This window comes from Ixodes scapularis, unplaced genomic scaffold (genome assembly GCF_016920785.2).
Source record: "Ixodes scapularis isolate PalLabHiFi unplaced genomic scaffold, ASM1692078v2 PGA_scaffold6__148_contigs__length_123643588, whole genome shotgun sequence".
Taxonomy (NCBI): domain Eukaryota; kingdom Metazoa; phylum Arthropoda; class Arachnida; order Ixodida; family Ixodidae; genus Ixodes; species Ixodes scapularis.
In genome coordinates, this window is record NW_024609881.1 from 27,533,389 (window position 1) to 27,560,854 (window position 27,466).

General features: G+C 48.8%; 1 protein-coding gene across 1 annotated transcript in view; it reads right to left on the bottom strand.

Annotated features, from left to right (window-relative positions):
- Positions 1 to 276: 276 nt before the first annotated feature.
- LOC120844380 (motile sperm domain-containing protein 2-like) overlaps positions 277 to 27,466 on the bottom strand; it is a 44,029-nt gene continuing 16,839 nt past the window's right edge. Inside the window, exons 2-3 of the mRNA XM_040216143.1 lie at positions 15,210 to 15,563; positions 277 to 574 (exon numbers count right to left, since the gene is read on the bottom strand). Of these exons, the coding sequence (XP_040072077.1) occupies positions 277 to 574; positions 15,210 to 15,563 (652 nt within the window). The remainder of the gene's footprint in view (positions 575 to 15,209; positions 15,564 to 27,466) is intronic.

The window sequence follows — 27,466 nt, forward strand, 5'->3', positions numbered from 1 at the left end:
GAGCTCCAGAGGCGGCTTACGACTTTACTTTTGTATTATCAGAAGGCGACAAACTCCAGAGGCCGTCCTGATGACGTCACTTTCGTACTATCGTAAAACAACCGATATCTCTAGTGGCCTTTTTCCCAGTCTTTCCTTCCGTGATCGGAAGGAAAGACAAACTCCCGAGGTCGCTCTCTGTGTGACGCAACTTCCTTAAAAACTCCCCTGCTGCTGACCAAGTTCCTCGTTGCCCCACTTTCGCATGCAAACATTTCTTTATTGATCTGCGAGCACCTATGCCGTGAACATGCCGTACACCTGGAGGTTTGCCGACGGGGAGCTGCCGGGGTCCAGCGGCTGCAGCCGAGGACATCGGTCCCCCAAGGGCTGCCCGGGCGTGTAGACGTACTGGTACGAATCCGTGCCTCCCATCCACGTGGGCAGCTTATCGCAGTCGATGTAGCGCGTGGCGTCGCCGGCCGTCACGTTGCGCACCCTCTCAACAGCCTCGACGGGCAGGAGACTCCGGCAGATCCGCCACAGGCCGAGCAGGAGCCTCGGAGGCTCCCAGAACAGGACATAGCCCAGGGACCTGGGACGATGGAGGAAGCGAACTAACCTCTGCACTTTGGTCGCCCGTTGATCGAGCGTTCTGTGCTCCTTTTCACGTAGATCGAGGAGAGGGTCCGTCTTAAAACCATGGGAAAGTTTGCATTTTAATGGCAGACACCTTCTGCGGCGATCGGTCGCAAGTGCGCATGCTCTGCATTTTCGCGTAGAGAGGAGAAAAGCAGAAGGAAAGGCGGAGACGTTAGCAGACGATCAAAGCTGACGACCCGCTCACAGCTCGTACTGCAAATGCGGCCCATAAACAGGCTCTCTAGAGATCGCACTGGCACGCTGGTGCCATCTATGTGCTGTCCACTGCATTTCACTAGATTTATAACCTCGTCAGAAATTCTTCAAGCGAAAAGCAAAAAAAAAAAAAAAGAAAAAAAAAATGAACCGCGAAAATAATGCGGGCAGACACTGAAAATGTACCGCGTGGGGACGCCGGAAAACCAAGCTCTGACTGGAACGATTATTGGGTAGAGGCAAAGCTAGCTGCATTTGTCTCCAAAACGAGCGCAGCGGAGACAGCCAGGGATGGTGAACCGAAATTTGGATTAAAAAAAAACAACAATGCTAGAGATGTAGGCGGGACGCAACAATCCTTACAACACTACTACTAAGACGATATCTCAAATGGACGGCCGTATTTTTGGAAAAAGAAGGCGATATTGAACCAGGCCGACGAGGCGCGTGACGTCAAGATACCTAGCTTCCTCCTCTCTTCGCTTCGCTCCCTCAAGGCCGCGAGGCGGAGAAGACGCGAGGCCGTTCCTTCTCCTTCTCGGAGAAACATGACGTAAACATTCCTGCAAAATGCGCCTCTTTTTTTGAAAAATATGATCATTCGTTCGAGATATCGCTGTATGAGGTATGTTTTGGAGTTTGTAGCATCCCGTTGCACGCTTTTGCCGCATGTTTTGGGGAATCCAGATTTCGGTTCAGCATCCCTTTAACCACTAATAGTTCCAGTCAGAGCTCGGCGTTCTGGCTCTCGTTTCCTCCTCTGCTTGAGTTTCATTCCCGCACGAGATAAATACCGGAATGAGCGCACTACATTATACCCCTGTCAGACGGGCTAATTTAGTTCACCTCAACCAAGCGCCCTTCAGCTCGCTGAATGTAGTGTTTCGGGGACACACGGGATAAATTAGTATCGGTCGCAAAAGATGGCAATAACGATGTTTAAAGTACTATAAGACAGCTCAGGTGTTAAAGTTAAGGTATACATGTCTCAGCACTGCAGTATTTAGTCTGTTTAATAAAGACCCGTTTCAAGACAACGTTCCGTTCATCGACGATATTACCCAATTGTATAATCTGCACTTGCTCTTTGTGTGTGTGCCTATTTTGTCGTATGTTTATGTCTTTGTAGTCACTTATCTTTATATTTATCTAGTTCTGTGGTTTTTTTTTTTTTCACGCTGCATTTCATTTTGCTAACTGCAATGGGGCAGAGACATTGTCAAGTCGCTGCAGCGGCTTTCTTCTCTGTCTCCTACTCTGTTGGAGAAAATAAGAGAAAAAATAACAGCAAAACGCCAATTGAATGATTCTGGTCAATCATCACGTTTTAAGATAGAGAAGAAGCTAACTCACTTGAAGTAGAGTGTGTTCTTCACTCAGGAATAAGCCGTGTGGCACCCTACACAAATGACACTATAAAGGCGAAATGCACTCCGTTGAAGTGCAATAAAAAAGAAAAAGTGAAAAACTCGAGGTGCATTTACTGGCCTAAAGTCTGCGCGTCCTCAGAAAGTAGCTCAACTTGCCATTCAAATCTGCGAAGCTTCGAAAGGGTCGTTCTGAAAGAGTCGTTCGATAGCAACATCTCGGTGGGTATATGAGGTACGCCTCGATAAAGCTACCCATCAGCGGCGAATTTTGATCGGCGTACCAAGGAAGGAGAGGTCAAGAAGAAATGCGGAACGGAAATTCGCCTACTTCTTTTACAGGGGTTCTGGTGACGTTTGTGTGTAGAGCTCTGATTGAAGGATAATGGGTAGACCTCAAGGCAACTTGCTTTCAGTTACGCTCACCATCTTGGAGTCAAAGTCAATCAGAACCTGGCGTCATTCTAACGTCACTGCAACCTCTGTGAAAGAGGCAGACGACTTGCTCTCCGCATCGATCATTCCATGAACCGAAATGGCGACCACACGGGGACGAATAAACGTTCCCAGCATCCAGTGACTTTATTTAGACGGGGATAAGATATGCGAACAAAGAAAACGAGCGTTGTGACTACGCATTTTGACAACCGTTTGATTGGCTCTGTCCGATGTAGCGTTGATTGCGTTTAAACCAGATTTATTGCCACACTTCATTAGATTATTTATTTGATTAATCGGCCTCGTTCATTTACACGCATAATACGCTTTTTTTAAAGTCGAAATTACATATTTTTTGTCTCGTTTTTGCATTTGCCGAATATGGGATAAACGGCGTGGCGACACCCTAAAGGGGGCGCGCCGATCCAACTAATGTTAAAGCCCCTGTATACGGAAAAGTAGCGACATCCTTTGAAGAATGCCGCCTGCTATCTTGGAGCGATCCAGGCGGCGCTAGCGTCGACGCGCGAGCGCGAAATAGCAAAATATAACAATAAGAGTGTGCCTGAGGCACAGGGACGGAGAAGGAATGGCTATGCTGTCGGAGTGCAGTGCATGCTAGGAGCTCATCTCGCCAATCAAATAACGCCGACTGTGTAACGTCACGGCTTTCATCGTCTTTCTTTGAGCACATACTTCGAGGCTGGTAGACCGTGACAGTGCGTTTTTGAGCCTGTGTGTATGTATTTTTCGTGTCTCTCAGACTTTGACTGTGCTCTGACTCAAGTATAGGAAGGCCGTCTGATATGTTGGAGCGATCCAGGCGGCGCTACAACCGACGCGTGGGTGTAAAAGAGCAAAGTACAAAGATAAAAAAAAGTGTGCGCGTCAGAGGAGGAGGGAGAAGATGTCCTTATCTTTCTTATTCAGGGACATTAACCAATGTTCCCGCCAAAGAACCCTGTTGGGAGCCACACCGCGGCGCGACTGTCTTGTCGCACGCTTCTCATTATCACTTCGCAGCCAATCAGATTCTGACGTTACTCATTGCGAAGGCCGAAGAAGGAATCGGGCAGCGCATGAACATAATAAGCCCTGCAATTCTTTGTCAGTGAGAACGGCAGGGCATATTACATGTTCATGCCCTCCTCGATTCCTTCTTCGGACTTCATTATTAGTAACGCAGCAATCTGCATTGGCTGCGGAGTGATAATAGGGAGCGTGCGACAAAGGCGCAGCAATCTCATTGGCTGCGGAGTGATAATAGGGAGCGTGCGACAAAGACGCAGCAATCTGATTGGCTGCGGAGTGATAATAGGGAGCGTGCGACAAAGACGCAGCAATCTGATTGGCTGCGGAGTGATAATAGGGAGCGTGCGACAAAGACGCAGTAATCTGATTGGCTGCGGAGTGATAATAGGGAGCGTGCGACAAAGACGCAGCAATCTGATTGGCTGCGGAGTGATAATAGGGAGCGTGCGACAAAGACGCAGCAATCTGATTGGCTGCGGAGTGATAATAGGGAGCGTGCGACAAAGACGCAGCAATCTGATTGGCTGCGGAGTGATAATAGGGAGCGTGCGACAAAGACGCAGCAATCTGATTGGCTGCGGAGTGATAATAGGGAGCGTGCGACAAAGACGCAGCAATCTGATTGGCTGCGGAGTGATAATAGGGAGCGTGCGACAAAGACGCAGCAATCTGATTGGCTGCGGAGTGATAATAGGGAGCGTGCGACAAAGACGCAGCAATCTGATTGGCTGCGGAGTAATAATAGGGAGCGTGCGACAAAGACGCAGTAATCTGATTGGCTGCGGAGTGATAATAGGGAGCGTGTGACAAAGACGCAGCAATCTGATTGGCTGCGGAGTGATAATAGGGAGCGTGCGACAAAGACGCAGCAATCTGATTGGCTGCGGAGTGATAATAGGGAGCGTGCGACAAAGACGCAGCAATCTGATTGGCTGCGGAGTGATAATAGGGAGCGTGCGAGAAAGACGAAGGAATCTGATTGGCTGCGGAGTGATAATAGGGAGCGTGTGACAAAGTCGCAGCAATCTGATTGGCTGCGGAGTGATAATAGGGAGCGTGCGACAAAGACGCAGTAATCTGATTGGCTGCGGAGTGATAATAGGGAGCGTGTGACAAAGACGCAGCAATCTGATTGGCTGCGGAGTGATAATAGGGAGCGTGCGACAAAGACGCAGCAATCTGATTGGCTGCGGAGTGATAATAGGGAGCGTGCGACAAAGACGCAGCAATCTGATTGGCTGCGGAGTGATAATAGGGAGCGTGCGACAAAGACGCAGCAATCTGATTGGCTGCGGAGTGATAATAGGGAGCGTGCGACAAAGACGCAGCAATCTGATTGGCTGCGGAGTGATAATAGGGAGCGTGCGACAAAGACGCAGCAATCTGATTGGCTGCGGAGTGATAATAGGGAGCGTGCGACAAAGACGCAGTAATCTGATTGGCTGCGGAGTGATAATAGGGAGCGTGTGACAAAGACGCAGCAATCTGATTAACTGCGGAGTGATAATAGGGAGCGTGCGGCACCTAAGGGGGTGCGGCGATCCAACTGATGTTTTCGCCAAACAACTCAGCTGGGAGCCGCACCGCGACGCCATTGTCTTGTCGCACGCTTCCCATATACGATTTTGATTTTTAAATCAACTCCGATACGTAGTTGAGAACAGTTTAAGACAAGCACACTCGCAGATTATTAGTTCAGCTGCATGAGGCAAAGAGCTTTGTGGATACTCTCCGGCAAGAGCGGCCTCCTTTAATCGTTCACGATAGTGTCTGCTGCGCTGAACGGACATTCGTGAGGCGTTGAAGTGGTCGGGACATGTGTGGCTTCTGCACTTGTCTGGATTTACAAGCCACGCCCTTAGAGTTTAATTTGGGTTAAAATTTCGCCTAATATTTGTCTTTCGTATCGGTGTACTCATCCATGCCTGCGTGGGTTAAAGCATTTAATTTTTACTTGTCAAAAATTCAAAGATTAAAACGGGCTAAAAAAATTAATCGCGATTAAAGCATTCATCGATTCATCGGTGGGTTAATCGATCAATTGCCCATTATATAGGATCAAATCAAATAAATGTCTTCCTCAACAAAAAAAAAAAGGAAAAAAAAAGGCACTATGTTTGTCGCGTCGGACGTGTTATAGGGCAGATGGACTGCACATCGGGATAAACAACGTCTGGGCACTTGGATGTCCGCCCAGATGGCACACGAAACCTCAACGCCATCAACAGCTGCACGTAATCAACGGAAACACGCACAACTTGGTCCAGAAAATGCATCTCTCGTAATTCTATCATGAAGTGGCTCCATACTGAGGACAACAAGGAGACAATCCTAGTCATAAAAACGAAGGTGGCCAATGTGCCTTTAGAAAAGTCGTATAAGCTTGCGCTAAACCCTTTCAATACACGACATGCGAAATGCACAGCGTCATCTAGTGGGGCGCCGAAGAACATGCTCCGTCTACCCGTGGGCTCCGAGACCCCGAAGCGCGCGCGCGAAGGCTTCGGCGCTGGCAAAAGCTAAGGCGCGAAATCGTAGTTGTGAAGAATTCTTTGCTCGTACAAGCACTCGAGCAGAGAAAGCGCTTTTAAAATCCAGGCGTTCGTGCCTTTGCCGGCACTCAGAGCCAAATTTCGAATTGTAGTGTATGTCAGACAAGCTGTCGTGGGTGAGCAAAGAACCCTCCCCTTTATTCAGACACCAGTGAATATATACAGATGATTGGGGTCATGTGACCAGTGATCAACAGTTCGCGAGGAATCGGCCCGTCGGCGCGTTATCAGGATGACACCACATCTTCCCCTTTTCTTTAGGTAGAAAAACATAACAAATCGGTCTTTGTCGTAAACAAACTAGTCATTAATTCCAAGTATTTTAGGAATCTTTATAACACGCCCGGATCGCGTCGTTACACCGTGTGACGCGGTTTCACCCGCTGGGGCAGTCTGTTGAGTGCTGGTCGACGAATGATCGGACGTGCAAGGCTCGCTTGGCGGTGTGGTCTCCCCAGACTTGCTTGCATCATTGGTGGTGTTGTCCGCGGGCTCGGCAGGTTGTTGACACTCAGGCTCTGCAGCAGGATCGTTGTCCGGCAGCAGAAACAGATGACGGCGGTTCCTACGGAAGGTGCCGTCGTTTGTCCTGACCCAGTAGGACCTTGGTGTGTCCCCGGGGCGAAGAATGGTACCCGTAGCGCATCTGTCTGCAGAAAGACTGCGCAAAAGTCTGGCCGCGTGACGCTTGTCAAAATACCTTTTTTTTTTGTTTCCGCCTATACTCCTCATCTCTATTCTTTTTAGAAGAGTTTACCGTGCGAGGTTTGAGTAAAGATGGAGCGCAAGGCACTCTTTAGCGAAGTCGTCGGCTCATGAGAAGTTGTGTTGGACTAAAACCTGTAGGCCTAGGGGTGTTCCTGTAGTTCAGCAGCGCAAGGTAAGGGTCTTCTGTTTTCTTGAGCAGCAGTTTTAGAGTCTTTACCATACGTTCAACCTCACCGTTTGCGTGCGGGTAGCGAGGGCTGGTCGTCACGTGCTTGAACCCGTACGCCCTCGCAAAGTCTTGAAACAAACCCGATGCAAACTGGGGCCCGTTGCCCGAACGCACGGTCTTCGGAATCCCGTGTCGGGCGAAGATACTTTTCAGGTGTTGAATGACGGCCACAGATGACTGAATCTGTCCAGCAACGCCATTTCCGGGTACCTGGAGTGAAAGTCAACAACAACAACGTACACCGCTCCTTTTACTTCAAATAAATCGACTCCTAGTTTCTCCCATGGTAGTTCTGGTGTTTCGGAAGGGATCATCGGTTCCGAGAATTGCACGCGTTCAGTGGCGAATTCTCGGCATTCGGACACAACTCTAGCTATATCTTCGCTGAGACCCGGCCACCAAACAGATTCTTTGGCTTTTTCTCAGCAGCGAACGATGCCTTGATGGCCTTCATGTAGCCTTTGAAGCATTTCCCTCCGTAGACTTCTTAACATGACAATTCTGGTGTCCTTTATGAGCAAGTCGTTGCAAACAGTAACGTTGCCACGCTGTGCCCAGTACTGCACGAGAACTGGTGGTAGCTTGTGCTTGTCTGGCCACCCTTATCGGCAGGCTTGAAGCAGCAATGATCATTTCTGGTCATTCTTCTGCTCCATACGTATTCGGTCTATCAGACTGTCTGATGCTGGCAGCCCCCGGATGATTGCGTCAACGTGTGCCGAGACGTCCCTCTCCAAGAGCATTCCCTGTGACGGTGCCAAACAGTTGCTTCTTGCTCGTGACAGTGTGTCTGCCGTGGCAATGGTTTTACCGGGAACGTGCGTGAGAGTGAAGGAGTACCTCATCAGGCGCATTCGGAAGCTTTGAATCCTTGGGGGTAGGGAGTCCAGTGGGTGGCGGCCCAGCAACGGAAGTAGGGGTTTATGATCAGTCTCGAACAAAAACGTGAGACCTCGCAGAAACTCGTCAAAGCGTTCTACAGCCCATGTTAGAGCAAGGGCTTCCTTCTCTATCTGAGAGTACCTCTGTTCCGTCTTCGTCAGCGACCTGGAGGCGTATGCAACAGGACGTCGCTCCCCGGATGGCCGATCCTGGAGCAGTACGGCGCCGAGGCCGTGCGACGAGGCCTCTGCAGAGACAGTTGTTGGGTAACTTGGATTGTACCGCGCAAGGCACCTTTCCGAGCTTAAGGTGTCTTTGATTTTGGCGAATGCTTGTTCTTGCTGAAGACCCCATGACCAGTCGTTATCCTTGCATAGAAGGCTGCGAAGAGGCGCTGTGCTAGATGCTACATCTGGGAGGAATCTAGCAAGGTGGTTAACCATGCCCAGAAGAGAACGAACTTCGACGGCATTTTGAGGCCGGGGGAGCTCTTTGATGGCCCGAACTTTCTCTGGATCAGGTCTCACTCCACTGGCGTCGAAGACCATTCCCAGGAACGACACTCTCCCAACAGAGAAGCAGCATTTTTCTTTATTTAGCGTCACGCCCTTCTGCTGTAGCCTCTCCAGTACCTTGTGCAGGCGACTGTCGTGTTCGGTCTTGTTCGCTCCGTGCACCAATACATCATCCATGTAGTTCAGGACGCTTTCTGAGCCTTCCAAAACTTGCGTGAATTTTCTTTGGAAAATTTCTGGTGCCGAAGTCACGCCGAAAGGTAGTCTCCGGTAGCAATACCTTCCATACGGCGTTATGAAAGCTCTTGACATGGTTTCGAAAGGTGAATCTGGTAGAATCCAGAGCTCGCATCCAGTTTGGAAAAGACACGGGCTTCATGGAAGTTGCCCATGATTTCTTCTACCGTTGGAAGCTGGTGACGTTCCCGCCGTACAAACTTGTTTAGGTGGGTCAGGTCGACACAGATTCTGACGTCACCTGAAGGCTTCTGCACTGGCACGATTGGGGCGCACCCCTCTGTTGGTTCTTCTACCTTTCGAATCATTCCTTAGAGCTCTAGCTTGTCTAGCTCTTTCGTTACTGCTTCTTTCATCGGTGTGGGAATCCGACGAGGAGTAGACACCACGTACGGGACGGCATCCGGTACTAAGCGTATCGTGTGTTCACCGGCCAGGGATCTCGTACCTTTGAACAGTTTGGGACACTTCGCTTCAACGTCTTTGACGCTCTCAATTTCGTCCAAGAATCGAACGATGCCTAAGGCATTAGAGAGTTTTAGTAATACGTATAGGACCAAACGCAGACCCCACACGTTAACGTTGCGTCCTCCACACTGCGCATGCGCCATACGTACGTACTGCGGCGAGCCTTGCGTACGTACGCTCGCTATCGATTTTTGCGAACGTACGTAGCGCTCCCCTGCGTGCCATCTCGTTGCTCTCGTCGCGCACGGGAGAGCGCGAGACTAGTGCAGTTTGAAAAATGGCGGCGGTGAGGCAAACCAGCGGAAGTGCTTCGCCCATTGTATGGGTTCGCTTTACCATTGAAGATGACATTAAAGGGACCATGAAATGACTTTTTTACTTTTTCCAGATAACTTTTACATTAAACCGTCAATGTTCACTGAATGCCGAACAGGCATCCGTTTTCGTCTCGGTTTATTAACTTCTACACAAAAAATTAATGAAATATCGACTTTTTCTTGACCGCAAAACAAGCCGTGACGTACGCTGCTTCCGGAACCGGAAGTTCTCTCGGCAGTTGGAGATGGGAGCGTTAGCGGCGACGAGTTGGGGTGTGCCGGTAGGTTTTACTGCGCCGATGTCACCGACGTATTTTCTGAATCGGCGCCTCTCATCGCAGCTGAGCGAAATTCAATGAGATACGTTGCGCTACAGCGACAGCATGGGACAAGTCCCATACGCCGTTATGCCTGTTGGGAAGTGCAGCGAGTCTTCCGGTGAAGACTCCAGAAGTTAACCAAATTGTCATTGTTGGTAAAAGGCGGCCAGTGTCAGTCGTTTGCAAAGCGACGTAGATGGAAACAAATTGCCGCGGCGTTTTTCGAGGTCTCGGAGATGCAGGAGCGAGCCGACGTTAAAAAAGATACGTTTGAACTACGAGTGTCAGCAAGAGCCACGTAAATACCTGTTCACACTCACAGCGGACGCGCGCGTTTGATGGAAGTGCTGTATTCGCGCTGTTGGTAAGCGCTTCGGGACCGATCTTTTACGATTGCAACTCGATACTGATGCGACAAAAGGCAAAGAAAGGTTGGACCGGTATTGCGCGTATACCTCCCACGAACTGTTACAGCTCGACAGTGACGTGCAGTCTGTCAGAATAAAAATGGCATACCAATAACAAAGTGTACATACCGTGTTACGAAGGTAATCCATACAGCGTTTATTTCAGCTCTATATCACACAAAACAAGAGAGAATTGACGGGGGTCCCTTTTCGACGAGTGTTCGTCAACCCTGCCTCGGAAAACAAGGGGAAGAGATTGACCTCACCTCTTAACCTAAAATTGAGGTCAGCGATCAAACTATAATACGGGAAGGGTCCACAAGGGTAGCGCGGGCATATTCCATTCAGCACGCCAGCCGGTCGTAGGCAGACAGACGGTCTTGCGACGAAGCAACGCTGCGCCGAGTCGGAGTGCCTGCTAGGCCTATATATCCTGAGAGCTTCGTAAGTGCGGGATTCGCGGCTGTTGTCGCTCTTCTCGGGTGTTTGTGGATCCAGCGTTCTTGTTCGTCGTGGTCTGTTTTAAGTACATTTTTTTCTTGCTGCTTGAAGTCGGCACGCGCGAGATGAAGACGTAGAAAGATAAACGTTCAGTCAGTCAGAGTTCTGAGAGGAAGGAAACCAAAGGAAATCACCGTTCTGAACTCGGCCCTGCCCTACTGCGCACGCGCAGTAGTTGCTTTGTTTACCACACGATAGATGGCGCTTGGCTCTCAGCATTATCAAATTTGTCAATTTTCGCCACACATCTCTAATTATGCTACAAAATGTGGATCTGAATATTATTTAACAAAACTTTTAGGAAACATTCGCCGGCTATTTATTGTTTACGATCGCGGTGCTGGTGAGGTAGGCTCTTACCCAATAGGCGACCTGGATTTGGCTGACGTGCTCCATTTCCGCGGATGCATCGTAGTGAACAGGCGAAGGAAGGAAGGCGCAAAAGAGTCCAGTTTTCTTTTAAAAGTTCTACAGCAAATAATTTTTTTTGGGCTCCCTAGTTTTGTGTTTTTGTGTTTCTTTTCACATCTTTTACGACGTGCGGTGGATGAAATTCGATTTTAAAATCATTTCATGGTCCCTTTAACCTCCTCAAAGAAGCACCCACAAAGATGGGTGTCAATAGCCAAGAACGTTGGCGACGCCGTCGAACCCAAAAGGTGTTTACCGTGCGGTCGGTAAAAAAAAAAAAAAAAAAAAAAAAAAAAAAAAAAAAAAAAAACGCGTATACAACAGGCACACGGAAACACGCACTTCCGTAACAAAGCTAGGAAAATCAGGGCTTTGGATTGGCTTGACCGAATACCCGCCTTGGATTGTTTGAAGCAGTTTACAGGAGCACATCTAGATGGCGCTACAAGTCTTTACGTATGCGTTCTTCTTCCACTGTACTAAAAGTGCGTATTAGACGCGCTCCGTAACGTTCCGTCGACGCAACGTTAACGCTAACGTAGGGGGTTTGCGTTTGCCCCTATACGTATTACTAAAACTCTCTATTGACCCCTGGGAACGTCCGCAATCTACGTCGTTCGCAGATTGCGGACGACGCAGATAGTCGGTCGTGAGCAGTTATCTTTCCAGGTGACGTTCGCGTGGAACTTGCCAACAGTGCGAATTCTTGCATCACTCGGCCCTCGAAGATTTTCTGCTTCGTCTAGAGAGCGTGGAACACCTGGAAACTTATCGCTGACTACAGTCACCTTCCGCTCCCGTATCAACTTTCATTCCAAGTTCCTGACCATTTATCTGCACAGTCGCGAAGAGCGCAGATAACGTGTTCTTCGACTGTTCGAGCGTGCCCAAGAAATGATCTCTATCGGGTGCGGCAATGACGTCGAGTTTCTTGCCGTCGCGTTTTTTGATGCGGCATGCTTTTTCGAAATGTCCCAATTTTTGACAAAAACGGCATTTTTCTCGTTGGGCGGGACAACTTGTCCTGGGATGCAGAGGACCAGCGCAGTAACTGTACCTCTTGCTGTTTGCAGTCCTTTGACTGGTTAAGGCTTCGTTCTGTCTAGCGGTCTTTTTCTGTTTCACGGCCGAAACGCATGCTTCGGGGCTTGCGGACTCTTGCCTTGCTAGTTCGACTTGTTGTTTCTTTACTGTTTCGCTTGTCCGAGCTTTCGATAGAGCTACGTGTACCGTCAGCTTTGGATCCATTTGAAGCTCTTCTGAGAGAGTTTGGTCCAAAAGACCGACTACGAATCGATCTCGGATAAGACGTTCTTTCATGTCCTTGAACTCGCAGCGCTCTGCTAGCCTGTGTAGCTCGGTCGCAAATTGGTCTACTGTTTCTCCCATTTGCTGTCGGCGTTGGTTGAAACGGGCGCTCTCGTACACCGTGTTCTTGGTGTGAACGAAGTATCCGTCTAACCTTGACTTTATCAGGTCGAACTTATTGAATTCTTCGTCTTTTACGCCTATCGAACGCAGAATTTCTCGCGACTTCCGGCCCATCGTATAAAGAAGAGTTCTTACTTGAACTTCCTCAGGTTTCTCGTGCAGGCCCAATCCGAATCTGTAGTCGTCGAGCTCGTCTATCCAGGCAGGCCAGTCAGCGGCGTTGTGGAAGTCGAACGGCTTCGGAGGCTTGAGTCTGCCATGTCGACGTGGCGCCGGCTGCTGCTGTGGTGGCGAGGTCGACGCTGCTTCGGTCGTTGCTTAGGGGCTCGTACTCGTCGTTAGCGGCATTCCGTCGGAACCGGTCGGAATCCGCCCACTTCTGACACCATGTCAGACAAGCCGTCGTGGGTGAGCAAAGAACCCTCCTCTTTATTCAGACACCAGTGAATATATGCAGATGATTCGGGACATGTGACCAGTGATAACAGTTCGCGAGGAATCGGCCCGTCGGCGCGTTATCAGGATGACACCACAGTGTACATCCGCCATACAGGTTGCGGCGAGAAACCAGCGAACGGTGGGGCGATGAGCACGCAGTACATGTGCAAGAAGAGCATAAAACAATACTAACCCTTAGCTCGCAGGTGTGTGTGAGGATCGATGACGGTGAGGAGTAGGCCTCAATTGTTACCGACAAAGCTAGGAAATTGACAAACAGCAGAAGTATGTCGCCGCAACTGAGATGGCAGCGCACACAATATTGCCAGAGGTTTCTAACAATTCCGCATATAGTCTATAAGGTTCCTCTGCGACATCGCGATAGAGCTCCATACCACAGACGCGAACTCAAGAATCGAACTTACAAATGCACAGGCTTGACAAACACTCAAAGGGACGACATTTTCTCGTCATTCGTGCAATTTCACCCAGAAGGTGAAGTCCCTGACCAACAATCCACGAAACATACAGGCAAAAGTTCAAACCAGAATCCACAAAAACACCAAGATCTCGCACATGACCTTCTCGCCGTATGCTTCCATCCAACAGTGTATATATAAAAACTATACTCTTTCCCTCTCCCTCTTTCTTTTTTACAAGGGACGTTACTACCGTCTTTTGAGATCCGCTCAACGGAGCAAGTGTCATTTTACACATGAATAGTCATTCACATTTTCACATTTACGGAACTAATTTAAATCATCGGCAGACATGAGCATTTCTGAGTTTTTTTTTTTAATAGGACGGTAAAGTAATAATAAGCACCAAAAACAAGAACGGTCTCAGATTAACACCTTTTGTCACGCCAGATGAAGATGCAAACGGCTTGGATACGCAGTTAGATTTTCGGTCTTGATTTGTCCGACTTCCCAAGTAACTTTCCAACCATGCATAGCACAACATGCTTAATCCATAATCTTTCAATTCAGAGCGAACGCTGGAGAGGAGATCGCCTCCTCTCCAGTCTTCGCTCTGCTAAACTCGAAAGAGGTGGGAGGAGCTTCCACTTTGCTCTTTACGTGTCACCAACCATAGGAGGTGTTGCCCTACCACCAACTTGCGTAAATGCTTTCCAGCGGAACCGTGCGGGCATGGAACTGCTCCCCCTGAGTGAGAAGGTAAACGGAGGTACAGAGAATACACTGTTGCCCTTTCCACATTTGCGCCTCGCTCTCGTTGTGCTCCATGGGCCTGCTCCTACGTCACAGTCACGTGACACGTGCCTGTGTCACCGCAAGAAAGAAGACGTTGGAGAGGACGGCACTTGTCGGCATAGGCCGAGATTGAACGTGAGGATCGGCTGCGGTTCTCACACAACGCAGTTCTGCATATAACGGTTTGATTGACGAAGCCAAACGCAGCTTGCAATATACCCTTTTGGAAATTACGCGCCATCTAGTAGTTGATTTGCCAATTGTTCGAGTTTCGCTATGTTTCCCGTCAGAGCGGCGCCTCAACTCGACTCAGCGTATACCGAGAACGAGTGGAGCGTCGGCGTTCAGCGAGGATTCGGATCCGCTTCGTGCCCAACAAAATGGCGAACGCCAATGTTGCCTGACGGCTCCTGAAACGTGTCTCCGACTGCTGTGCTTAGCGTCCTCTTCCGGTCGTGCATCGAAAGTGTTCCCGAATGACGACGCAAAAACCGGAGTGTCATGTTGTCGAATGTCGCGATCCTGGCGTTGGGGCGGAGAAGTTCTGGGGAAAAGCACGAGGGAACGCGATAGCACTCTCTCGTGATTTTTTCCCACAACGGTCGTTGTCGTCAAGGTGTGTCACGCTATAGAACTTCGGGAGAACAAGCGCCGCCAGGATCGCGGTCGGCGACAACGTTACACTTCAATGCCAATTTTTTTAGGACACGCGGTGAGCATCACCAGGCGGATACGCCTTCCGGGTACCATAGTTGGTGGGGTTTTGAAAAGGGTCTCCAAAGTTGAAAACTGGGCTTTTGGTGCAGCTAAACATTAAAACAGCGCAGAACGACAAAGACAAGAAGGAGGAAACAACCAAGACGGGACAGGCGCTGTACTTTTCCACTCGAAACGTAACGTCCCACCTGGGGTAGTAACACCTGAAGATGGCCGTCAGGAAGCGCGCTAGATCCAGCTGGCGTCTGTCCGCGGCTGCGCAGTCCACCAGGAGCGTGATGCGGCTGGCGTTCTGCTTGCGCAGCAGCGACTCCACCATGAAGATGAGCAGTCGGCGCACGTCCTGGAGGGGCAGCCGCCCGGTCTTCGACAGCCTGAGCAGGAGCACGTGGTTCCCGTAGCGGTCCAGGTTCATGGGGTACGCGAAGCCCGCGCTAAGGCAGGCTTCGGGGATGTTCGCCTCGCTGAGCTCGTGCAGGCGAGCCTGGGCCCGCCACTTGAGCGACGCGTCTGCCATCTTCACCGCGCGATCGAGGTCAAGCCTGCGCAGAAAACGGCACACTAAGTAGGCTAAGCATTAAAACGTTTCACGCTATTGACCTTTTTAGTGCCAGACCCCTTAAAGTGCCTTGATATCTCTTTTACAAGCAGCGACAACCAATACAAATGAAAAAGCACATTCCGCTGGAACAAAATGGCGCATTCAGTTCATAACCCTGCTGTGCGCCACCATTCGCTTCCTAAAGTCAGCATCGTCACGCAGTCGGCGCTTCAAAAAATGTCGCTTCTTGTACGAAGCTCTTAGCTAAGAACTCGAAGAACCCTTTCGAAATACTGCCCTCTGTTCGCAGCACTGGGACTTGCACAATGGCGGACTAAAGCCGCAACGTCACGGCACAATTTATGCGCTTGGTCAGATCAGAAATGTAAAAACACCCATAGAAAAAAATGGAAGCCGTGTACATTTCTCGGTAAAGCTTTAGGTAAAGCCGGATTAGAGCGCAGCTCTAATCCAGCTTTACCTAAAGCTTTACTGAGGGGATATTGACTCCCTGAGGTCACGTGACCTCAGGGGGGGTCACGTGACCTTAATGAGGGTTCACAAGATCTCAGGGGGTCACGTGACCTCAGGGGGGGGGGGGGGGGGGGTTACGTGAGGGTAACTTTCAAAACCCTCATGAAGGTAACCCTCGTGACCCTCGTGAGAATAACCCTCGTGACCCTCATGAGGGAAGCCTTTTGAGGGTAACTGACCCTCACAACTCTCGTGAGGGTAAGTCTCGTGACCCTCGTGACGGTAACCCTCATAACCCTCGTGAGAGTAACCCTCGTAACCCTCACGAGGGTACCCCTCATGACGTGATTATGGGAAACTACCCATAATGCAACGCGCGGTTACGCCGTTGCATGCAACGCGAGGTTACGCGGCTTGTATGCAACGCGCATGCAACGCGAGGGTTGCATACAACGCGCATGCAACGCGCGGTTACGCCGCTTGCGTGCAACGCGTTGCATGCAATCTTTCCATGCGCGTTGCATGCAACGCACGGTTACGCCGACGGCGACGGCGACGGCGACGCCGCTCAAGCCAGAAACGGGCGCCTAAGGGCTGCGCGTTAAAAAAAAAAAAAGATGAGCGCGCAGTTGCGTTGCAGTTTCGACGCTGTTTGATTGGTCGTTGGCTCCCGGCGTTGGCTGCGCTCTGACGTTTGCTATCTTACGGAATGACTTGCACGTTCCACGATGTCAGTTGTTTCGCCTTTGTGCAGCGGTTCCGACTTTCTAATAATCTGCAAGCACCTTCCGAAAGGCGTCTATTATACCTCTTCAAAATAAGCTGTCAATTTTATGTTTACGTGGGGAGCAATGTTTTTTTTTGTAGTAACACCTGTTCGCTGTATATGCAAAGTTTTGTTTAGGGGACTTCTGTCTGGGTTTGCTCTTTCGTTGTTTCAGAAAGGTGAATCTATGATGTCCAACCTCGCACTTTATGAAAAAACTGAGATCTAGAAATAATATTGAACTAATTTAGTAATAAATTAGCTAAGAAAAGTCCCAGTTCGGAATACAAAAAAGGTGACTAAGGTCACTCTAAAAGTGCATCCCCAGAATGCCAGGGTGGAATGCCACATAGCATAGTACCGTCTCGAAAAGTGCACTTCAAGAATAAGTATTAAGTTAGAGTCATGCAGATATCAATTAAATTTGAGCCCATACTCTAAAAAAACAAACAAAAAAAACTCAGTTCTTGAAAGGTTCTTCGACGTCCTAAGAACTCTTTCAGCTCGTGAACAACTCTTTCGCCGCAAACCTTATCGTCCTCTAAAGCACTAGAAAGGCAAATGGGCGATGAATTACTTTTTCGCCTCGAAACAGGGACTTCCAAAAAAAAAATCTTGCAGGTTTTTTAACAATTTGCATCCTAGAATAACATTTTAGAATGCAATATATGAACAACGCGATAACTTCTAAGAGTTATTTTATGACCATATATTTTTTTCAGAACGCATCAGTTTGTCCGCGATAAATAAACGTACTTCAGATAGCACGCTACACTTCTTCCACGATGGACCAAACTTTGTGATTGACATGCGAGAATGAAACCCGGAACTCAGAGGGCCGCGGTCAGACGACTAATACATCGTACAAGACAGTCTGCCTTGTATGACGCTCCTTTCGTTGGTCGTACAAGAACTGTGTACAAGTGTCCGAATCATGAATACGTATATGACCACGTCGGCAATATTCCTCAAGGTAGAAAACGGGACATTCCAGCGGGCGGGGGTGTACTAAAGATTAAGATTGGAAGAAAAAATTTAATGGAAATATCTACTCTAATTTTAAATCGTCACCATAGTGCACTAAGCCAGTCACACTCACAGTTCAGTTGCATTCACTCATTTGGAAGGTCCTGCTTTGGGTCATTCGTTGGTGTGGGCGTATTTTGCCGACGACTGAAGTCTCATAAGCAGGACTTTATCCTGCAAAACTCGGTTGTAAAAGTCGACGCAGTTATATGGGGGAAAAAGAATCAGGAGCGGACCTCAAAAAAGGGACTGTCCCGGCCAAAACGGAACGTCTGGTCACCCTATGTATGACGCAAACATTAAGGCGGGTCACAAGAACTCGTCACAAGTCCAGTCGTCACTGCACAGGCCAACTGGCGATAGGTGATCTAGTCCGGTGGGCCGACTCGTCACAGGATATTTCGTTCGAGAAAGTATTGCCATTCCGGAATACTCGTCACGAAAAAGACTCGTATAAGGACTCGATTTTTTATACAATGTGACGAGTGAGATTTCCCCGCTAAAGATCACTACTTGGGTGTCGTAATAGGATCAGTAAATATCTTAGCATTTGAGTTACCATCAACAATTTTACTTTGGAGCGAAAAAGAACGTAGCTACATTCGCGGAAATACCACGTCGACTCAAAATAATTCGCCCTTTTCAGAGTTTGGCCACGATCGAGGCGCGCCTTCTCGGCAATCGCTCGAAACACTTTTGGGGGCTTCGACGTTCGCGCCAGCGACTGGCGTGTTTCCCGGTCCGTGTGATTTTTATGTGTGTTCTCCGGCGGCGTCGCTCAGTCTTTCGCCATTGTGCACGTGCCTTTCACTCGGCGCTTCGGGTGCATCTTTTCTTTCAAATGACTTCACAGTCCCGCACCGTGATGGTAAATCTACACCCCCATTTCACCAAGCGCGACGCGCGGAAGATGCCTACAAATCACGACAAGCCAGGAATCTCTCTTGCGGCGGCTCTGAATAGTGCTGTGTGCGGCCTCGAATGTTTCTTCTCAAAGTCCAAACACAATGGCACACCCTACTGCAATTCAAAGATAACGCTAGCTGAGAAGGTTAAACACACAAAAGGCCCCGAAGGGCGTGTTTATTATATGCCACCACAAAGCTGTTTTGCGAGAGGGTAGCAGCACGACAAAAATGAGCATCATGTTCGACGCGTCTTCACACGGACCGAACTCCAGATCATCGAACAACAACCTTGAAAGCGGTCCGAACCTGAATCCAGACCTGGTGGCTCTACTCCTGAGGTTTAGGAAATATCGGGAAGCGCTAATTGCAGATATCGAGAAGGCTTTCTTCAGATCAGTGTACACGAGGAAGACCCTACGCGTTGCGGTTTCACTGGTATAAAAAGTCGCCTCAACTTGCGGGCTTCTAACTCTAATTCCCTCAGACCCTGCTTCCGGATGAATATGACACAACAATACTTCGCTCTCGGTAAAAGGGTTTACTGACTCACTTATTGCCTGTTGGGTTTCGGGATCGGGGAACGGCAATCAGCGAGGCCTGGGGAAAGTTCGCTGCCACTGCTGCTTCTCCAAGTCCCAGCGGTGGCCGTCCACACCGCGTCATGGGGACGTCGTCGTCCAGGGTCGCTGTTCGGTCCGTTCGTCGAGTCCGCCACTCGACGAGGCACCCGCACTCCCCGCGCCATCGTCCGTGTCCCCATCGATTCCCGCGCCAGCGTCCTCGTCTCCGGCCACAGCTGCAAGCTTGCTGTCCGCCGTTTGCGAGAACCGCCGTCCGAGAGAGGGACTTCTTTGTCCCGCCTCCCCTTTTCAAGCCTTGGGTCCTTTGTTCCTTAAAGCCAGTCACGTGACGTCAGTTGGCTAGGGGAGCGGTGTAGCCGGACGTTCTGGTACGCGAGGCCATGGCCGCTCCCCATGGCCGCCGCTTCCAATGCACCCTCCTCAGAATTTACGGCGCTCCGTGGGGGCCGCAAAGTTAAAACTTGAGACCAGTGTTGCTGCATCTGTAGGTCATCTTTAAGTTAGAGCTGAAGAAAAAAATCTGGCCACGGCGCAACGCCGATGTACGCTGGGAGCTAGAGCCGGTTTGCTTTCGTTTTTGTTTGGTCGGAGAAAATCTAGCAACAAAGCACATCAACAAGGCGGCGGTATTGTTTTGGTTTGACGCGGTTTGCGAGCACATGTAGCGAAGGCGTGACCGAAGAAGTGCCCCTGTGATGGTCCCGGAAGACGGAAGATATCATTCGTAATCGTCGTGTGTGCTTTGAAAGCGAAGGGAGTCACAGGGTCCACGAGTGCGCAACCACAAGCCAAGGTCCACGACTGCGCTCCGTTGACTTCGGCGATCTCGTTCTGTTTGGTGCAACTCGGCGATGCGACAAAAAGTTGAAACGTTCGTGGTGTGTGGTGCGGTGCTTGGAGGTAGAATCCCATACAAACACGAAGCGTAAATTGGTTGTTGTGGGGTTGAAATTCAACGGGTTCAGTTCTGTCGTCGTCAGCTGATCTGGTCCAGCTGGTCCAGGAGGACGCAGCGAGCGCTTTTAAAAGTAAATTTTCCTTCGTTCCGTTTCAAAATGTGGACGATTCTCGACGCATACCGTTAGTAAAAAGCTGCGGGCGTTTTCAGCAAAATTGCGTCGTTTTAATTGAACGATGGACTCCTGGTTATTGTCCTAGACCTGCTGTTTTTATGCTTCGTTTTGTTGGCGTTTGCACAGCGACGCACACCGCCCGAGTAGATGATTTGGTCCTGCAAGCGACCGGTCATTCAGAATTTCAGGGAAACTTAAGTCACCACCGATATTTTCTTGTAAATCTCGTGTGGGTTTGTTGCGCTCATCATGCGGTGTGAATAAATTATGGCAACGTTTCCTACCTGCCTACGGATGCATGAAGTGAGACCATTTTTTGCGTAGTGAACATAGCGTTTTTTCTTCATTTCGGAAAGAGGTGTTGGTGAATTTATTATGGTACAATCACTTGAGAGTTCAGAAATTGAGGACAGCGAGCATGCTTTCCCAACTTTGTCTCTTTTCTCTCTGGCATTGCCCCTAGTTTTAAGTTGCAGTTTCAGTAGACATACCTATACTAGCAGGTACAAACTGCACTAAAGCAGGTAAAAGACTGGTAGGTCAGGGCGGTGCGGACTCCGTGTTTCGCGCTTTTCGCAAGGTGACTAGGTAAGTGCTTTTGCGTGGTATGCGGAATACGCAAACGATTTTGTTATGCCTGTCGGTTGCGTCTCTCCAGCAAAACGAATAAGTTGATCTACAAAGGCGCAATCACAAGCCAAGATTTTCGATAACAGTGCATTTGATTCGGTGGTTCGTATAGTTGTATTTTACCCTGCTCTCTGCAACACCCTGTCATGACGAAGAGCTGGAACGTTGACGGTTTGTGCTGGGCTACCGGTTGACCCAAGGGCAAATCCGGAACTGCGTTTTTTTTTGTTTATTTTTGTTCTTTTTTTAGGGAAGGAGGTGGGGAGGGAAAAATTAAAGCAAGATAAACAGGACTCCGGTTGCGCCTTTTGTTTGAACCGCCGCAGAACTACACTGCGCCGACGGCCCCTAGATGTGCGCCGCTTCGCCGACTTTTGGTTCTAAGCCGTGCTTTGAAGCCGCCGCCGCGCATTTCAGTCTCGGTTGAAGCGACGGGGTGGTTCTCCAAGTTCAGAGTACAAGTGTGCCTGCTAGGGTGCGACCTACCCTATTTCAAACCCTCGTCCTTGAGTATCGAGCCTTCTACCACCTGGCAGGCCGGTAGACGGTTTTATTTCGGAAGATCCACCCTTGGTGACATCTCTCTCCGAGAAGGGGGGGGGGTCGACTGTTTGGAGAGGGGGGGGGGGGGGCGGCCGCCCCCGCTCCCCCCCCCCCCCCCCTTCTTGGGTCCGCTCCTGGGTTGACAGAAGCCCGCGTCGCCTGCATCGGCACTGAGTGCACTTGGGCTGTTGTAGTGGCTCTAGGCTGTTGATGCTCCAGCCTTTCATCCACGGCTTGCCGCCAGCTGATCCGGCTGCTCGACGGTGAGGAAGCGGCGAAAGTGACCTCTGAAGTAAATGTACATCCTTGTTTATCCAGTTATCCGGTGTCAAAGTGTGGGAGGTGTCCAACGCGTACTGAGGGCGGGAACTACGAGCGTTTTTCTTGCTTTCGTAACCGAAACCAGAGCAGCGAGATAACTGCTTTGCATACTCCAAAATGATGGAAGCAATAAGTCGCCAAAAACCCGTCCTTAGGGTTTCAAACCAAGTAAACAAGACAAATAAAATTAAACTTCGTTGTCAGGATGATTTATGTAACGAACCATATACTTAATGAATGCAGGAGGATTTATGTAACACAGCAATATATTCTCTTTCCAAACCAAAAAAAGTAAAACTCAGTCCGCCGTATATGGCAGCAACTTCTTCGCTGCAAAACCTATGCTGTCAACGTAAGCGGTTTTAACATGGCAGCCTCCGCTTTGCGCCAAAGTTCCCTTTCCCTCCTCCCCCCCCCCCCCCCCCCCCCCCCCCCCTGCCCGAGGCATGACGTACCTCGGAGGCAGGGCGCGTTAAACTTCTGCCGGGATTTGGGGCCCGAAGGGTCGGCGCGGGGGAAGGCAGCCGAATCTCCACAACCTAGATCAGCCTACCCCAGAAGTCGAAGTCCGGCGTATGACAAGGGTAACCTTCGGTACCGCATCCAGTCCTTTCCTATTGGGAGCAACCCCACAGCACCATTCCAAAGTTTTGGAAAGCCAGCTCCCACAAGCAGCAGAAAATCTGGAAACAAAAGTCAGTATATGTTGGCGACCTTTTGACCGGCACAGGGAATCAGGAGACGGCCCAGCGGTTCTACTTCGAGGCGATCGAAATATTTGGAGCAGCTGGAATGAATGTTCATAAGTGAGGCTGCAATAGCGCGGTTCTAAAGAAAATGCTGGAGGACAACGGCTCCGAAGAGAAAGCCCATGGACAGCTGACGGGAGCTTTTAAAGTTCTAGGTATAACGTGGTTGTCCAAGGAAGACAAGCTGTCGTTTACAACAGAACAGGTGGTCGAATTTATCAGTCAACGCAGCACCACCAGGCGATTCGTACTCCAGACCACGGCGCGCCTCTACGACCCAATCGGTTGCCTCTCCCCTTTCGTGGTGCCTGCCAAGATCTTGTTTCAGGAGATCTGGAAGCGGAACCTGCTTTGGGATGATGCACTGCCCGGAGAAGTGATGGGAGACTAGGACAGCTGGTTTGACGAGTTCACCAAACTGGGGCAGATAAACGTACCCAGGTGCAACGAAAGCGTACTGAGCGGCATCATAATCCACCAAAACGTTGCATGTGTTCTCGGACGCCAGCACTTCCGCCTGTGGCTCGATTATTTTTCTTTCCTCAACTAATGACATCGGGACAAAGAAGGGGACAATATTGCTAGGAACATGCGGGGAGACTGGAGCTCATGGCAAGCTTGATCATGCTCGAAATCCAGGTGAGCGAGGTTCACTTTTGGACGGATTCGATTATGGCTATGCACTAGACAAGAGGAGAGACATCCAGATAGAATATGTTTGTGAAAAACCGAGCCCTAAAGATGCAAAGAAACTCAGAGGACGCAAAGTGGCACCACTGTCCGGGTAAGGATAATCACGCAGATTCGATGACCCGAGGGTCGACAGCTAATCGACTGCTTTCTGCTTCACTCTGGTGGACCGGACCAAGTTGGTTACATCTTCCAGCGAACGATTGGCCCAAAGAAATTGGTGGTGTGCTTCCCACGACAAGCTCGAGGAGAGCTTGCCGTGGGAAGCACGGCGGCAACGCACGCAACATGTCGTCTAACCACTTCCTTGTTGTCATGCAGGTTAGTAAGAAGCGTTTTTTCGAATTCAAGAGCAATTACGTTTGCCTTGTAGTGCTGCCGTGCCCTGGCTTGTTATTATGTATTGTTGCCGACTGTGCTTACTCCGTACGCTATGTATTACTGCTGTTGGCTGGGGACGTCGAACTTAACCCGGGCCCGATGACGGATGCTCAGGCAAAACAGTTCGCTGAGATGCCGAAGCTTCTCCAGGATCTTTCGACGCGCTCAGTCAAGATAGAAGAGGGCCAGTGTAGCCTGATTCAGACGGTTAACGAAATCAAAGCTAACCAAACACTAATCGAAAGTAAAATTGAAGTAATTGACCGAAGAATTGATTCTGTTGAGTCGGTAACAACTGATATCCGGAAAGAACTCACTGAGGCACGCGAAGTAATCAAATCTGTGCAAGAAGACAACGCGTCTTTGCAAAGTCGCTTGGATGACTTCGAAGATCGGTCGAGACGCGAAAACCTAATTTTTCACGGGGTAACAGGGGATTCAAGGTCGGAGACGTGGGCACAAACAGGAAGTAAAATTATTGAAATTCTATCTCGTACAGTTGACCCCCAGATAACCTCGGAGAGCATCGATCGTGCCCATAGATTGGGATATTTCTCGGACGACCGATGCAGACCGGTTATCGTGAAATTCGCGTCGTACAAACTAAAAGACAAGGTTTTATCGTTCCGTTCGACGCTGAAAAACGCCGGGACTACAGTGAACGAGGATTTCTGTCTGGCGACACGACAGGCAAGAAAGAAACTTCTTCAATTCGGAACATCTCAAAATGCAACCTTCAAACTCCGGTACAACAAACTTCTTATTGGCCAAACAAGCTACTTTTATGATCCGCTTACCAATAGTGTACGACAAGCAGACCTGCGCAGTGGCGGCGTGTCTGCACCCACTATCGCTGTAAATAACCAAACTCAAAATGCCAGTCATGCAGCACCTACATTGTAGCATGTTGCGAGGGGTGGTGGCCCTATTCAGACATCGTCCTCTGCGCAACTCTCGATTCTTTTTACAAATATTAGGAGTGTCATCAATAAACGGGACGACCTTTGTTCAATAATTGACTCATCAAATGCTAGTTTTGTTGTTTTGACAGAAACTTGGCTGACAAGTAAGATTTGTAACAGTGAAATTTTGCACTGTCAAAAGAAGTTTAATATCTATCGGCAAGATAGAGTTGATAAAAGTGGCGGCGGTGTTATGATTGCTGTGGCTGATAATGTTTCTTCATTTCTTGTAAACGTTGCCACGAATCTGGAGATCCTGTGGATCTGCTTTTGTTTAAATCATCGTAAATATGTTTTGGGCGTTTGCTATCGTGCTCCTTCGAGAAGTTCTACCTTTGTGTCTGACCTTCATGACGTCGTGAATGCTGTCACAGTCCGTTTCCCTGACGTCCCAGTCTTACTGTTAGGAGACTTTAATTATCCGAACATTACGTGGTCAAACGACGGCCCCTGTTTAAGTACCTTTTCCACAGAATCCAATGACTTCATAAATCTGTGCGCCGATTTTAACTTCACTCAAGTTGTTGCGCAGCCTACTCGGGTTACTTGTTCTTCGGCCACGGTGCTGGACCTCGTGCTGACGACGTCACGCGAGCTTATATCGTCTCTCACGTACCTACCTGGTCTCAGTGATCATTCATTGCTCCACTTTGATTTTGTTGTTCCGGTGTGTCGCTCTCCAGTGCAAGTAAAACGGATATCTGACTATGCCCGAGCGGATTTTGGAGCTATTAATCATGAATTGGGTACTTTTTTAAGCGATTATCTGCGTAATTTTTCTGAGCGTTCTGTTGAGGATAATTGGATGTTGTTCAAAGAAAAAGTTGCCTCCCTTACAAATAGATATATACCTGTACGAACTGTACGTAATTACACTCACTCCCCATGGTTCAACCAGACGCTCAGAAGGCTCTCCAATAGGAAAAAAAGAATGTTTCGTGCTGCAAAGTTATCCGTGTTTCCCAATGCAGAGCATCGTTGGGCAGCATATTATTCTGCTGCAGCAGTGTATAAAACGTCTATTGCCGAAGCCAAGCGCAGTTTTTTCGAATGTACCCTACCCACTATGTTGCGCAACAACCCTCAACAATTTTGGAACGTCGTAAACCCTTCTGAGAGGCTTGACGTAGTGCTGAACAACGAGGATGATGAGACGATAGCGGCGAATGAGTGTGCAGCTGTGCTAAACGAATTATTCACAAAATCATTTTCGAATGTAACCACTAATTCCTATCCGGATGTTTATGAATACAATATTTGTGCTATGAATTCCATTGATATAGAATGTGCCGGTATAGTGAAAGTCATCGCTAACCTTAAACTATCGTCATCGTGTGGAATTGATAATAATAACTCGAAGTTTCTCAAAAACACAACTATGTATTCCTCTACTATCTTAACAAAGCTATTTCGGCAATCACTCGAACTCGGAAGCCTTCCCGAGGACTGGAGGGTGGGGAAGGTGATTCCTATCCATAAAGGTGGTGACAAATCCAGCCCAAGTAATTATCGCCCAATTTCCTTAACAAGTGTCCCCTGCAAAAGTTTAGAGCACATAATCTATTCGCATCTCGTTAATTTTCTTAATTCCCATACATTCTTTTCTCCTGCTCAACATGGCTTTAGAAAACTGTTCTCATGCGAAACTCAGTTATTAACACTTACGCATAACCTTCACGCTTGCCTCGATCGTTCATCTCAGGTTGACTGCATTTTTTTAGATCTCTCTAAGGCATTTGACAAGGTTTCACATAGGCTCCTTTTGTATAAACTCAGTAAACTGAACATTGACTCTCATGTTTTGACTTGGATCAACGCCTTTTTAACTAACCGTTCTCAATTTGTTCATGTTAATGGCATTAACTCGCACCCCTCTCCTGTGACTTCTGGTGTCCCCCAGGGTTCAGTACTCGGCCCTCTTTTGTTTTTAATATATATCAATGACCTTCCTTCGCATATCTCATCCTCAGTTGGTCTCTTCGCAGACGATTGTGTCATCTATTCTGAAGTAACTAACGATTTTGACGTTCTTGCACTCCAGTCTGACCTTGACAATATTTCTCGTTGGTGTGATAAATGTCAAATGGAACTCAATATTAACAAGTGCCAATCCATGAGAGTATCACGTCAAAATAACACCTGTCCCTCGTACCATATAAGAACTGTTGAGCTGGAATCCGTGTCCTCATTTAAATATCTTGGTGTTCATATCACTAACAACCTCTCATGGAACATTCATATTGAATATATAATTAAAAACGCTAACCGCATGTTGGGCTTTCTAAAAAGGAACTTCTCTCTTGCCCCGCTGTCCTTAAAACTACTTCTTTACAAATCATTGGTCCGCAGCAAACTTGAGTATTCTTCCGCTATCTGGGACCCCGGTATAACGCTTGCATTATCATTAGAAGCTGCTCAAAACCGTTCTGTTCGTTTCATACTGCATAACTATCATCGCACATCTAGCGTAACAGCAATGAAAACTACCCTAAACTTGTCTGACCTCTCCCTACGTAGAAAAATATCTCGTCTATGTTTATTTCATAAAATTTACCACCACAATGCAAATCTTCGTCAGCATCTGTTAACACAACCATCATACGTCTCATCACGTTTCGACCATCAAAATAAAGTTGGCATCCCTCAGTGTCGCACCTCAAGCTTTCATCAGTCTTTCATACCCATGACATCACTGGACTGGAATCGCCTTCCCGCACCTGTTGCCAGCATAGCCGAGAATGCCGGATTCAAAGCTGCACTTTGCGAATATTTTTTTGATTTTGGTTGACAGTGTTTTGTT